The sequence below is a fragment of the Equus caballus genome, chromosome 1, assembly GCF_041296265.1.
Source record: "Equus caballus isolate H_3958 breed thoroughbred chromosome 1, TB-T2T, whole genome shotgun sequence".
NCBI lineage: Eukaryota > Metazoa > Chordata > Mammalia > Perissodactyla > Equidae > Equus > Equus caballus.
The window spans coordinates 117,859,275-117,873,274 of NC_091684.1; the positions used below are offsets into that span (position 1 = coordinate 117,859,275).

Sequence of the window (14,000 nt, forward strand, 5' to 3'; positions counted from 1 at the left end):
AGCTCAACCTGCCCCTTCAGGGATTGAAGCCGCGAAGTTTTTCTCCCACAAGCACGTCCCCCTGCAGAGGTCGGAGAGGTGGAGAAATGGGATCCTGGAGTTAGTGTTTAGCGTGCCTCTCACCAAATACACCACTGTTAGAGTTTGCCGCTCACTCACCGGACGTTGAAGGCTCAGCCAGATCATGCACAATTTTGGGAAACGTTGACATTCAATGCCTTTTGTGGTTTGACTTTATCTTTGTTTATGTCCTGGAAGAATAAAAATTAAGTTAAAAACAGCCAAACCTCACACCTAATTTGTCCATAAAGGAGGTTTGAGGGTCTGCCAAACCTTTCCCTCCCCAGGCTTCCACATTTCAGCAAGTGGCTTCATAGTCAACTCTGCTGCTCAGATCAAAAGCCTAGGAGTCATCCTCCATCCCATTCCCTCATTCCTTGAGTTCAGTCTGTTAGCAAGTCCTGTTGGGTCTACCTCCAACATGTATCTGGGTCCATTGTCGCCTTCTTTCTCACAGCCCCACCCTAGTCCAAGGTACTAGTGTCTTTTTCTCTTATGTTGGCAGCCAGAGTGACTGTTTTTTTAGAACAGGTAAATCAGAGAGTGTCGCTCCTCTGCTTGGAACCCTTCACTAGCTTTTCCTTGTGCTTGCTTGGCATGAAATCCAGGAGACCTCCTTCCCCTCACACCCCCTAGTTGATCCAGCCTTTGCCATCTCAGACCACCTGGGCATTGCCCCCCAGCCACCCTGGCCCATCTGCCTCTCCAGCACGTGACCTCTGCAGTGCTGCCCCCTGACTCTTCACTTGGCCAGCCACCGTCTCTAAACCCAGCCTCTCTCTCACATCCATCTCTCTGCATCCTTCTTGCAGTCTCCACTGTCTGTGTGTGTTCCTACTTTATCTGTTTGATTTCTCCTTTAATTACCTGGAGGTCTCCACTGGAGCTCCAGGGGTCAGAGATTGTTCCTACATGCCTACCTTGCTCACTGCTGCATCTTGACTTCCAGAACCATCCAGGAGATGCCTAGTGCATCCTGGTATATAGACCTAATGGTGAATGGACACCCTTAACTTGTTTGTGGTTTCAGACTCATGAAGGGCTTCTGTTCCCAAACCCTTGGAGAATTTGGGGACCTCTGGGGGTCAGAGGAGATGGTGATGGAGAATTTGGGGACATTTGAGGATCAGAAGGCCACGGTGATCAAGAACTTAGGGACTTCTGGGGGTCCGAGGGAGAAGGTGTGGAGAACTTGGGGACTTCTTGGGTGTTCATCCAGGACTGAGAACGGTGTATTTCACCAGTGTGCAGCTCCATGATATTTTGATGTCCACAAATCCACTAAACACATTTTGTAGGCAAGCCAGTACTGGTTAAGAGAGGCTAATAATGCCAAAGGCGTGTTTAGCACCATGGGCCAACCATCTCAACCAGCTTTTGATTCAAAAAAAGAGCTGAACGATATGAGCATTTCTGACATGCTTCACTTGCAAGTAGCTTCCGGCTCTTTGGTACTGGCAATCCTTTCCAAGCCTCCTGAAAAGACAGGTGAGCAGGCTCAGGGTCTCCTATGTTTCTTCCCTGTCGGAAACTTTACAGCAAGTATGTCACCTTGCCCTTCCCACAAGCTGTAAGTTTCATGAGCTCGTAAAGTTCATTCCTCAAGGAAAGGGCCCAATAAAAACATTTGTAGTACGAATCTCATTAAGCATTTAGATTTATTCTTTTCTTTTCTTTTTCATTATATATTTAGATTTAGTTTTATTCAAAGAAAATTGGTGCGGTTTTAAAAATTATTAAACTAATTATTATTGCAGACAACCTCTTGACGCCCTCTTTAGGATGTATGCACCATAGTGAAAAGAAAACATGTAACTTACAGCCATAATTTGTTGCATTGGTCTGGACCCAATGAAGCAGGAAGAAGCAAAGATCCGTTTGAGGGCAAAGATTGAGCAAAACCTGAGTTACCTCATCTTAAAACTTCTACCTTAGAGTGGATGCCAAAATACAAATTATAATTGAAAAAATGCTCCAGTGGCAAAATCCTCCATTAGTTAAGTGATTTTCAAAAGGAAACTGAAAATGAAAAGGGGAACAAAACGTGCTGGGTGAGGGTTGGCCGAAAATATTTTTACAATTTTTTTAAACTTAAAACCATTATATGGTAAGACGCTTCTGTTTTCAGAAGGAACAGCTACTAGCTTTTGGAGTGTTGATGTGTTGTGGGTATATTTGTAGCTGGTTTTGAGAGGCATTTGAAAGCGTTTAGCAACTCTGTTTCTTGGTTTCTGAATGTTACTGTGCGATTTGGAGCCTTTATTTTAAAATGGAGATTCTGCTTTGTGGCTCCTCCTTGTCTGTGTCTCAGGCGGATTTTGCTCAGTGCCCACCCTGCTCAGGGCACCTGCTGGAACCTGCTCGCTGGGGAGCCAGCACAATCATCCTGCTGTTATTGCAGGAAAGAACCGCTTCTGGTCCTCTTGTCGAAAGTGACTGCAGAAGCTTGACCTTAAGTGAAATTTCACAGCAACCTGCGAGGGTGCCTGGGCAGGGGGGTGCATGCCTATTTTTAATAGATGAGAAAACTGAGACACTTGAGTTTCATCTTGAGGTCACACCACTGACATGTGACAGAGATAATCCAAGCCTTTGACATCCAGATGGTGCTTTTTCCTTTCCACATTGTCTTGGGCATCATTTACGTGACTTTGTTTTTTCTTTTTTTGGACTACTGTATTACTCTCCATTTCAGAGTTCTCTTTCAGAGAACGGTTGCTAATTACCCTGTCCTTGACGTGTGATGTATTCTGTACAAACACTACTAGAAACACATGCGTTTCACATGGTGATACCCTTCCCCTTGCAGTTTACCCTGTGCCAAGCCTGAGCTGGGCCTGGGCCTTGCCCTCGAGGCTTCTGGTCATTTAATCACCAGAGCAGCATGGGCACGTGTGTTGGAGGAGCCCCAAGCTCAGGGGAGCCCAGCAGGAGAGAGCAGCTCCCGCCATGGCAGTTCGTCGGAGCCTCGTTAGTTTTAGGAGATGACCCTCCATCTAACTCTGGATCAGCTTCTCTGGATACTGAAACTATTTGGGTCAGATAATTGTCTGTGGGGGCAGCTGCGCTGTGCATTGAGGGATGTTCAGCAATGTCCCTGACATCGACCCAGTAGATGCCTATAGCACCTCCATCCCCAGACGTGGGAACCAAAAATGCCTCCAGACATTGCCAAATGTACCCTGGGGTGGTGGAGAACAGGCAAAATATATAGGGCTCCTTTCTGTTATTCCCCAGGGCTCAAACTGACTTGGCTTCATAACCAGTACCAGTGCATTCCAGACCCGTTCTCTTTGGGGTTTGTTTGCCTCATTGCCTCTTTGGAATTCCATGCTGGCCTCTGGGCTTCCGGAAGAGTCTGTCCTGGGCAAAGGGAGGCCCTTGCTTTGTGACTAAATATAAGTGTGTCTGTCCCATCCCGACTGGAGTGTGAGCCCCTGAAGGCAGGAGCCTCATTTAGTTTTCTTGGCGTCACTGTGCAAGTGACAATGAATATGTTTCGATGGAACAATGACTGAACCCTTTACCAGTGGATGTCCTGCAGTTGTTTGGGTTTTCTTCCAGACTCTTCTCAGGTAGACATGCTCAGAGCCCAGCTGCGAGGTGGAGTGGGGAGAGCTTTGTCCTCTCACGGCTCCCACTGGCCAGGCGTGGCTGGATAGATGGAATGTCACAAAAGAGAGGGGAAAAACCAATGAACCAATATAAATAGCAAATATAGGCAAGGGTGAAGGAAGGGACTTGACAGTTAAGAAAAGCTTTCTGATTTTGTGATGTTTTTTACCACCAGAACGAGACAGCTTTCTGCTCAGCCATGACTGTGTGTCCATGCTTTAGTCCAACCCTCGGGCAGCGGCGGAGGCAGTGACCACAGCCAGAACTGACTTGGGAGAGCGACCACCCTGGGGGTTGATGGCTGGCATGTCGCAGCGACCACCCAGCATGTACTGGTGTGTGGGGCCGGAGGGGTCAGCCGTGTGTCCAGAACGCGCCATGGAGACGCATCACGGTAAGGGCCGGGTTGGCCAAGCCTGCTGTGCATGTCCTGTGGGGGGTCTTGGGTATGTAAGAGCAAGGGGTTTTCAACCAAAGGATATAAAGTGCCAATTATTTCGTGAATTCTTCATTATAAAATTTATCTTGGGATTCTCACTTAAATTCCAAAAACTGAAGGACCATGGGACAAAATTTGTTGTGGACTGAAAGCTCTTAAGAATCAGTGTGTCGCTTCATGTTGGTTAAAAAGACTTCTTTTAAATGGGGATTTGGTTTTATTTTCTTGTTATAAAAATAATACATATTTTTTAAAGAAAAACTGAAAAAAAGGAAGTAGAAAATATTCACCCAGAGTCCTAATACCCTCAACACAAGCTCGGTTAACATCTTATGTGTTCTCGTCCAGTCAGTTTCTCTGGGCTGCAGAGACTTTGTTTTAATTTTATTTACTTATAATGGTGTACATAATTTCGTATCCTGCTTTTTTCTCCTAACCTTGTATCAGTCATCTAGCTCATGTGGTCAAGTGAAACATCATTTTATGTGGGAGCATAACATCTATTGGACATTTGGGGACATTTGAGTTCCTTCTAGTTGTTCACTCTTACCAAACGAGTGAGCACTTCCATCTTTTTATACATGGTTTTGAGAGTATTTCAGTAAATAAATTTACGGAAGTGGAATTATTGGGTTTGAGTGTTTTTACGCCTCTTTGCATTATTGCCAGATTTTCCCCTAGAATTACACCACTTTTAACACCAATAGAATATCATTGATATTGTTGTTAACAATTAATATTTGTTAAACCCTTAGTAACTTCCAAGCACTGCATTCAGTGCCTTAGGAAATAATCTCGTTTTTCCCTATTTTATAGCTAAGGAACATGAGAGTAAGAAAGGTCTAGGTCAAGGTCAAACTTGGTCAAGGTCAGCAACCTGTAAATGGCAGAACTGTACTTTGAACCCTGTCTTAACCCTAGAACTCTCTGGGCGTCAAAGGCTAGGCCATCCTGCATGGGTGGAGAGGGCCCATATGTTGGCTTTGAGAGGGTTTGTGTGTTTATATCCTCAGTTGCGTTCGTTAGTGATTCAACGTCGTACCTGGCTCAGCACACACTTTGCTTAGTTGCTTGAGTGTTTTTTCTCCATCAAAAATGCCCAAAAGCTAAGTAGGGTGATGTTTCTGGAAGATTTCTTTGCACATAAATCAAATTATGAAATGGGAAAAGAATTTGCCTCTTGACATTGCCCAGCACTAAATGTTCCCAGAGTGTTTGACTTGCATCTTTTGAACAGTTATTTTTCCTTTTTTCAGACGTGTGTCTTTTTCAGTTGCTTGTTAGATAGGCCTGGCCTTATTAGCGCGAGATCATGGCAACACGTGTAGTAGAATGCTACTCCCGATTTTTGGGGAGTGACTCTACCTTTCCAGGGTGCTCTCAGCTCCATTAGCCCACCTGCCTCTCCTCTTAGCCGTCCTGAGGGATGAGCGTTGGGGCAGGGACGTGGGCTCCATTTGGGGCTTGCTTCATGGGTTACTGTGTCATCCGAAAAAGCCCGACTGGGGATTCTGTCCCTTCCCCTCCTGGTCAAGAGCTGGTGGTCTTAAATGAGCGCTTCTCCACCCTGGTCCCCAGAATCACTGGGAAGCTTCAAAAACTGCTAAAGCCCAGGCGCCACCTCAACCCACTGGAGCAGGCTCTCGCGGGGAGGGGCAGGCCGGGGCATTTGTTAAAAGCTCCTCTCCCCTCCATGATTCTAATATGCAGCGGGGGTTGAGAACCAACTGCTCTAAATGGTTTGGGTCCCATGGAGCAGCACTTCTCAGATCGCAATGAATGTGTGAGTTCCCTGCGGATCTTGGTGAAATGCAGATTCTCGTTCTGAGGTCTGGGGGTCCCAAGAGTCTGAATCCCTGACAGACTCCTGGGTCGTGCCACTGTCGTGGTCTGCCAACAGAGTGGCAAGGCTGAGATGATAGCTTTCCAAGGTGTCCAGGGATCCCCACTGATTTTACGGGTCCTGGAGACCTGGGCCAATGGACCCTGCACAGACTCGGAACCAGCCCTGTCTCTAAGCTTGAGGTAGGACCGATAACCAGACAATGATCCTGTGTCCCGAGAGGTCAAAGCACTGACGTTCCCAGCCCCCATTTCCTCCCTTACAGATCTGTGTCTGAACTTCACAGTGCTCCGATGATGGGCTCCCTCTCCCTGACAGCTGTGATCACCAGGTTGGAAGAAGCGGGCTCAGAAAAGTCTTTTCTGCCGAGGGGCCTCTTTCCCCAGTGGAATCTCAGGACTCCCAGCACCCTGTTCTGAGTGACCTCAGGACGCACACAAGGGTCCAGGAGACAATGGGAATCATGCAGCCCCACTGGGTACTGTTCCCAGTGCTTAGAGATTGCAGGTGCTCACAGGGGAGCTGACGTCTTGTGAACCCCTGATGCTGGAGGAGGTGTTCACACAGGGACCAAACACAAGAACCAGAGAGTTAAAGAATGTGAAAGAAAAGTGGCCTGAAATACATCAGAAAATTCTGTCCAATGGCTTAGCATTACAGAAATTATATTCTCTATTAAATCCTCATAACGATCCCTATGAAAAAGGTACAAATTTATGCCCGTATGCTGAGAATTTAAAGGTCCTATAGGTGATAGCAGAGGAACTGAGTGTGGGAGCCCTTCCCTGGACCCCCAGGGCTTAGATCCTACAACACCCTCTCCTGCTGGTGATGGGCTACTTCTTGGTGGCCAGGCATCAAGCCCCTCCTGGCCTCTTGCAACCGCTGTTCAGTCCTGCTGGGCGCAGTGGAGGAACGAGGGCAGAGGAGGACCTGCCTCTGCTTGCCCACCCCTCCAGGGGAGGACAGTGTCACTGTGGAGACCTCCATGGGTGCTGGGAATGCTGAAGCCGTTACCGATGGCTCTGGGTTAAGCAGCCGCTACTAACTGTGCGTGAGCTAAGGAGATGGGCACTGCTCATCACTGTGGTCTTTAGAACCCCACAGGTAGTTTGTGACTGTGTTTCCTTTCACTGAGCAGGAAGGGATGGGGAGAAGCTTCTGGGACTCACACAGTGTGGTGAGAGGTTCAAGACCCTACTGTGGCGTTTATCAGGACTGCATTCAATTCTCAGTCCTGGGCGACCTTGGCCAAGTGGCTTAACCTCTCTAAACCCTGATTCAGACAGACACAAAATCTACTGGGATGCACCAGTCAGTATTTGTTCCTGGCCCTTAGGTCACTGTGTGGCTGGGGCACTCTGCTGCATGCTGCCATCTGCAGCTCTGTTCCACGGGACTCCTATGCTCCTGAGACAAGCAGTCTGGCAGGGGGCATTCCATTGCCAGTGGCAGAGGCACAAGTGGAGAAAGCAGAAACATGTCATATCTCTTAAGGCCTGGGCCACCAGAGTGGCATGCTGTCTCCTCTACCCCTGTGCCTTGGCCAAAGTAAGTCACATGGCCAAGCCCAAGTAAAGAGCTCTGTCTACAGGGAGGTCATGGCCAGGCTGTGGATGCAGGCCACGGTGACGGATTGGTGCCCGTTATTCAGTCTGCCATATAGGACTTGGTGAGCTTCAATCCTTTAAAAAAAAAAGTGTATCTTATTTCTGTATTTTTATTTACTTATTTAAGTAGCCGGCAGAGCCCTTTTCTTGCATGAAGTCTTGCCTGGAGCCCCAGCCTATGAAACATCTAGATGAAAGTGGAGTTGCTTTGAGGGCACTGGTGAGGGGGTAGCAGTGGTGAATCCCACCCACTGCTCTTCACCTTGACCCAGGAGCTCTGCAGGCCCAATTTTAAAACATCCCATGTTAGATTTCATTTTCACAAAGTGTAAATTATATGCACCAAGAGCGCAGCCTGGGGCCAGGTGACACTCAAAGGGTAGCCCAGTCACGTGGGGATTACAGCCACTGCTCTTTGCTTATCTGTAGTGTTAACATTTTCTACAAGGAGCACGCATGCTAGTGTTTTGTTTTGCATTACTTAGGCAACCAGAAAAATAATATTGCAGTTTGTTTTAAAAATCGTTGTTTCTTTAAGTGCTGATGTTTTGTGATTAGGATCTAAAAGGCACACCTCGGTACTCACATCCAAGGTCAAATTTGCTTCAACTGCCCTCTTTCCCTGTAATTTCTTTCCGGAACAAATGGGGAAATGCTTGACTCAGTGAGGCTACAGCTGCCCCTCCCTCAGGGCCCACCTAACAGATGAGCTGGATCTGTTCTGTCCTACCTTCTGCCCAGACGCCCTGGAGTCGTGGGGAGTCCTGCTCCCCCCGCCCCGTCCACCAGCCTCACCCCAGGGAAGACTGTTCCAGACCTCATTGCCAGCACTGCCTAAGGAAAGTCAGTTGCCAGAAAGAAAACCCGTGAGACTCAAATTATGCTAGATGTAGGAACAGCTTTCTCACCTTTTAAAAATCCTTGGAAGCTAAAATGCTGTGGAAAGGATAAAGTTATGGCTATACTTCCAAGTATAGTTTAGACAAAGATCCAGACTTTGATAAAAATCAGTGAAGACTGGTTTTTTACTTTTAGGTTTTTGGTAATGGCATTTTGTGTGTGTTTTTTCTAGGTGTGTTTGCCCCTGCCTTTTCCAACTTGCATAACCCACCTTGTCCTTGTTTAGAAGATTAGCTCTTTCAAAGCCTGCGAATGTGTGAGTGCTTCGCTAGCTGCCGTGTAGTGCCAGGTGGTCTGTATGTGCCTGTCCTGTGTGTGTACAGCACAGTTGTGTCCCAGGAAGGTGTGTCGCAACCTTACTAGCACCGTCTCCTTAGCACCGTCAGCAGCCCGCTCGCCTGTTGGGCAGGGGGCATGTTTGGAAAGCGTGGATGAGTTTAGAGCGTGTGAGCTGATGGAACAAGGGTCGATGAGATGAGATACGGGGCTGGGGCTGCAGGCAATCTGTTTTGACAGACATGTCATTAGAGTTCCGCTGCCCTTGTCTGACACTAGTCAGAGTGGAAAAACCTGTCTTGCCAGCTGAGGCGAGGCTCCCTGGAAAGTAGAGTAGTGAGGAAACTTCTAGACAATTCAGGCTGAGGACATTTGGCGAGACTCTTCTGGATCATGGAGGGTGAGGGGTGCTTGGACAGACATCACTCGAGGTGGCTCACGTGCCCCACCTCTCTGTGAGTGGTCCTAAGTTCAGCTGCCTGCCTCTCAGAGCACTGTCCTCCACCAGACCAAGCATGGACCAAAGGAGGAGAAGGAACATTCCGGAGGGTCTTCAGTTCCCAGGTTTTTACATAACTACTTTCAATTTCCTTTCCTTTTCCTTTGGCTTTTTCAAATCTGTATTAAAAATAACTTCTTAATATAAGAGTCAAATGGTTTGCTCAGGTGGGGTTCTTCCTGCCTTCCAGAAATAGAAGTAGGAAGTAGACTGAAGTAGGAAGTGCCCTTCAGGTGGTAGTGGGCTTTCTTGGTGGGTTGCTGTAGGAAATCCTGCAAGGGACAGATCCACGTTGATGAGTGCCTTTCAGAGTGTAACCGCCAGCCCACATCCTTAACCTGTTCCTGGAGTTGGTGTCCTACTTAGACCTGCTGGGCTGTGTTCACACCGTGGGAGCGGGGAGGGGTAGACAGAGCTTTGCTGGGAAGCAGACTGTGGTCAGTGGGGCACCCTTCTCCAGCCTGGCCGCAGGAGCAGCCCTGAGCCCTCCAGGGACCATAGCCAGTGTCCAGTAAGGAATCCCTTATTGAGTGAGGAGAAGGGAAGGGAGGCTGAGCGGTGGCCCAGGGTCGTGGGAGAAAACAGCTGTGGTCATGCCCCATGCAGGCATCTGTCATGTGGGCAGCTGTGCTTCATGCGCACACAAAGCCACCCCCAACTACAGAAGCTCTGGGTTTGAGGGGGCTTTTAACGTTAACCTTAATCTAAGATTTAGATCTTCTCCCAATTATTTGTCCAGAATGTGCTTGCTTGCTTTTAGCAACAGGGAGCTGACTACCTCTTCAACAATGCTAGCCTTTCTGTGGCAAGCCCATTAGGAAGTTTATGCTGCGGAAACTGGTCCTGCCCCTGTCGCATCTGGCTTCACCTATCTAGGCTGATTGGAATCCCTGACCCCTTTCTTGCAGCAACTAAAGGAGATGTCTTGCCCTCCCTGTGGATTCCTTTTTAGGCTGAGTAAACCATCCCACTACTTTCAAGAGCGGGCAGCCTGCAACTTCACAGGTTCCACTCGGATATCCTCGAGATTTTGCTCCTTAGTCTGTGGACAGACCACTAGGCCATGGCCACCTGGGCCCAGGGAAAGAGCTGCCTCCCACGTCCTCCCCCGACCCTGCCGTGGGCCGGCTCTCAGGTGGACCACCCCACCCCCACACGTTCTAGGTGCCAGACCCTGAAGCTCACCCAGGGCCTCAGCCGCTGCCTGCCTTTCCTGTCCCCAGCATTTGCCCCTGACTTGGCTCCATTTATGAGAGGTGGAGAGGGCAGGCCCCCTCTTGGCCCTTGCTCGCTGGGGAGCAACCCAGGCCCACCTGGCATGCATTCAGTGACCAAGAGAGATTTTCTTTCCAGCCATGTGCTCCGGCCCCCACTGAAGAGGTCAGTGGCCTGTGAGCAGGGAGGTACCTGTGTGGACGTCACCAGGATCCAGTCCAGAGGGACAGGGATTGTCTCCCACCTGCCTGGTTTCCTGGTCCACGTGAGTCAGACCTTGGAGGAGCCATAATTAGGGATTTATATGAAATTCTGTAGTTCTCTGGGAATGGACCCCTCCCCAACAAGAACATGGAAATCCAAACTCTAGTGGATGAATCTCACACACGTGTTTTTAGGAACCCCGATGAATGACGATAGGGGGCTTCCAATATTCCTGAGAAGTTCACGTTCTGAGTCTGTTCACCATCCTGGCCATCCTTGTGTTTGGTTTGTCCAGATTCCCCTTAACCATCTTGCTACTTACTGAGTGACATTTGTCATAAAAAAGAGAAAAAAACCCAAAACCAGAAACATGCATCTCATGCAATAGAATCCTTCCTGAGCCCATAGCCCTGATGATATAGAAGAGTCACACGCTAGTCAGAAATTTACTGTCAACTGTAAAGAACTTTTCTTGTTACACTTCATTTTGCTAATTCTCTCTAGGGTTAGGCCTAGAGCTTTTATCTGATCTATCCAGCATCCAGGACCCAGTGGCTAGGACATGTCGCCAGGTGTTGGCTAAAATCACCTACCTGGTCATTTCAGGAGAACGAAGAACAAAAATAATTTTGGCACTTTTAATTTATCAGAGACTTAGAGATATTTAAGGGCATTGAAAAATTGTAGGCCATTATTTTGAATATAGAGTATGTGATGATGTAAATTTGAGGTTAGAATTTGAATACAAAAAGACAAGCATGACACTCAGAGTTCTTTTTAGGAGCTCATTTTGGACTTCAGATGGCCTTGTGAGCTTTTAGAGGCAGGTGGGTGGTCACAGGCGGCCCACACCTGTGGGAGCTGGAGATGGAGGGAGGCCAGGGCCGGACCCTCAGGCCGTTCCACCCCTGCCCCAGCTGTCGAGATCAAAAGGCTCCCCTGGGCCATTGCCCTGTCTGCCTGCAAACCTCTGGGTCCAAAAGCAAACAGCAAGCAAAGAGCCCCTCCCTGAGTGGGCAGGGAGCTCCCTGAAGTTCAGAAAAAGTTATTTGTGTATAATCACACACATTCTCCTAGAACGTCCAGATGATACACACAGAGTCACAGTACTCCTCGGCCCCTTCCATCCCGCCCATGGTGATCACTGTTAGCTGAGTGTTTCCTTCCCAACCTCTTCCTACACTTGTGCCCATCTGCGAACACACACAAACACACGATTCTTTTTGTACGTGTTCCTGGTTTTACATACATGATATTCAATTGTATATATGCTGTGCAACATTTTTCCCTTGAGTTTTAAGTCTTGGAGTCTTTTTCATGTGCAATAAATTCAGTAGTGAGAATACAACAATGTTTATTTAATCCATCCCCTATTGAAGTACCCTTAGATTCTTTACACATTTTGCTCATTATCATAAGGGTTGACTATTATGCTTATGCCTCAGCAGAATTGCAGGATCAAAGAATAAGCACATTAAAAATTATTGAAGTAATACACACTCCTTAAAGAGGCAAGTGATAAATGACAGACTATAAGCAAAGCCCCGGTGCCAGCTCCCAAAAGGGCGTCTCTTTCCTGTTTCTGGTTCTAGTTCTTCAGGTTATTACCATTTCTCTTGCTCCATCTGTTGAGACAGTGTCTGTTGCCTGCCTTCACTTTCACACCGCAAAGCCCTGCTGCTCCCTCCACGTTTAATCCTGTCAGTGTTGACTCATCTCTAGGTTGCATTTGTAGTGTTCAATGCTATGTGTTCCCATCACCATGATGTGGCCTGGGGACTCTGTGTCATCCTTGTTCTGTGGGGCCCAGGAGGTGAGCACCTCTTCCCTTTTTACCTGCATCCCCATTCCACCTCTTACTCTGAGCCCGTGTTTATCAGGAGCACACCATCAAGAAAACTCCTAGGATAGGGCTTATGGAGGCACACGTCAGAGGCTCGGCACTCCTGAAAGCACGCTCGCTTGACCCGCCCCGTGATCCCAACTGGAAATCGTCTGCCTCCAGAACTTGGAAGGGTCTGCTCTGCTTGCTCTGATGTGGTTTGGTTCTCATTGCTTTGTGGCTGACCTGTTTTTTCCTCTCTGAAAGCTTTTTTTCTCCTCGCCAAAGACCTGGTGAGGGTCTTTTTTCATCCAAGCTGCTTGGCACTGGGTAGGCCAGCCATTTTTCCCTTTCAGGCCTGGAAAGGTCCGTGTATTTTTTTTATGTTATTTTCCTCATCTGCTTTTTTTCTTTTTTGTTTTGTTTTGGTTGTTTTTCTGGAACTACTATTAGTTAAGATGCATGTTGCTTATCTTTCCTCTCACGTTTTCCAACTCTTCTTCTTTCTCTTAAAGTTTGAGAGATGTCCTTGACTGCATCTTCCAACCCCCTACTGAAAGTTTCATGCTGGCTCTCATTTTTAATTTCCAGAAGCTCTTTCCTATTCTTGACTGTGCCTTTTCATAGCATTCTGTTCCTGTTTTATATATGCAGTGTCTTCTTGAACTCTCCTGAGGATCCTAATTAGCATTTATTTTATTTTCATATCAATCTTATCTTCTCAGTTAATTTTTAAATTTATTTCTTAGTGTCAAATTTGGTGGTTAAAATCAAGATTTTTACAGTGAATTCCAGATAAACCAATAATTCTATGATTCCAACTTTATTAGGGAAATTTGCAATCAGCTGACTTTGGAGGCAGAGCATGTCTGTAAGTTACATGGGAAGCAACTTCCCTCAATGCTAAGAGAAGTCAGCAAAAATGCTGGCAGAAAATATTTTTTCATTGGCACTTATTTTTGAAGTTCTTTTTAATGCCCTGCATTATCTATGTTTCTGCTAAGGCCTGGCTTTTTGTTTGTCTTTATTAATTCAGTACTCTTATTTCAACAATTATTGAGCATCTGTTTGTGGGGGACACTGTTCTAGATTCTGAGGACATGGCAGGAGCATGGCCTAAGCTCTCATGGGGCTTGTAATTCTAGCAGGAAAAATAGACAACGAGGAACAGGGGCAATTCAGAAAGTGATGCTTGGTGAAGAAACCTTACAGCAAGGCGATGTGCTGAAGAGGCACCACATGGCTATGTTTAATTGTTATTGCGTAAGACCTCTCTGAGGAAGTGACATTCAACCTCAGGTCTGCTGGGTTGACCAGAAGGCAGGGGCGACAGGAAGCCTGGGAAGAAGAGTGCTTTTCAAACATACTGAAGACAATAGAGAAAGATGTGCCCAGCCCTCCTTCCTGTGCTCATTCGTTCCCCCCACGTTATATCAGAGCCTGCTACAGTCTGGGCGCTGGGGAACCAGGAAAGGACCTCATAATGCTTATCTTCCAAGAGGGAAAGACGATAAATA

The 14,000-nt window shown here is 47.4% G+C and overlaps 1 protein-coding gene across 3 annotated transcripts in view; it reads left to right on the forward strand.

Annotated features, from left to right (window-relative positions):
* The window catches only part of LRRK1 (leucine rich repeat kinase 1), a 129,008-nt gene that overhangs the window by 899 nt on the left and 114,109 nt on the right, over positions 1 to 14,000 (forward strand). For all 3 annotated transcript variants that reach the window (XM_023651451.2, XM_023651452.2, XM_070268221.1), the window contains exon 2: positions 3,851 to 4,069. In XM_023651451.2, the coding sequence (XP_023507219.2) occupies positions 3,973 to 4,069 (97 nt within the window). In that variant the 5' untranslated portion in view covers positions 3,851 to 3,972. The remainder of the gene's footprint in view (positions 1 to 3,850; positions 4,070 to 14,000) is intronic.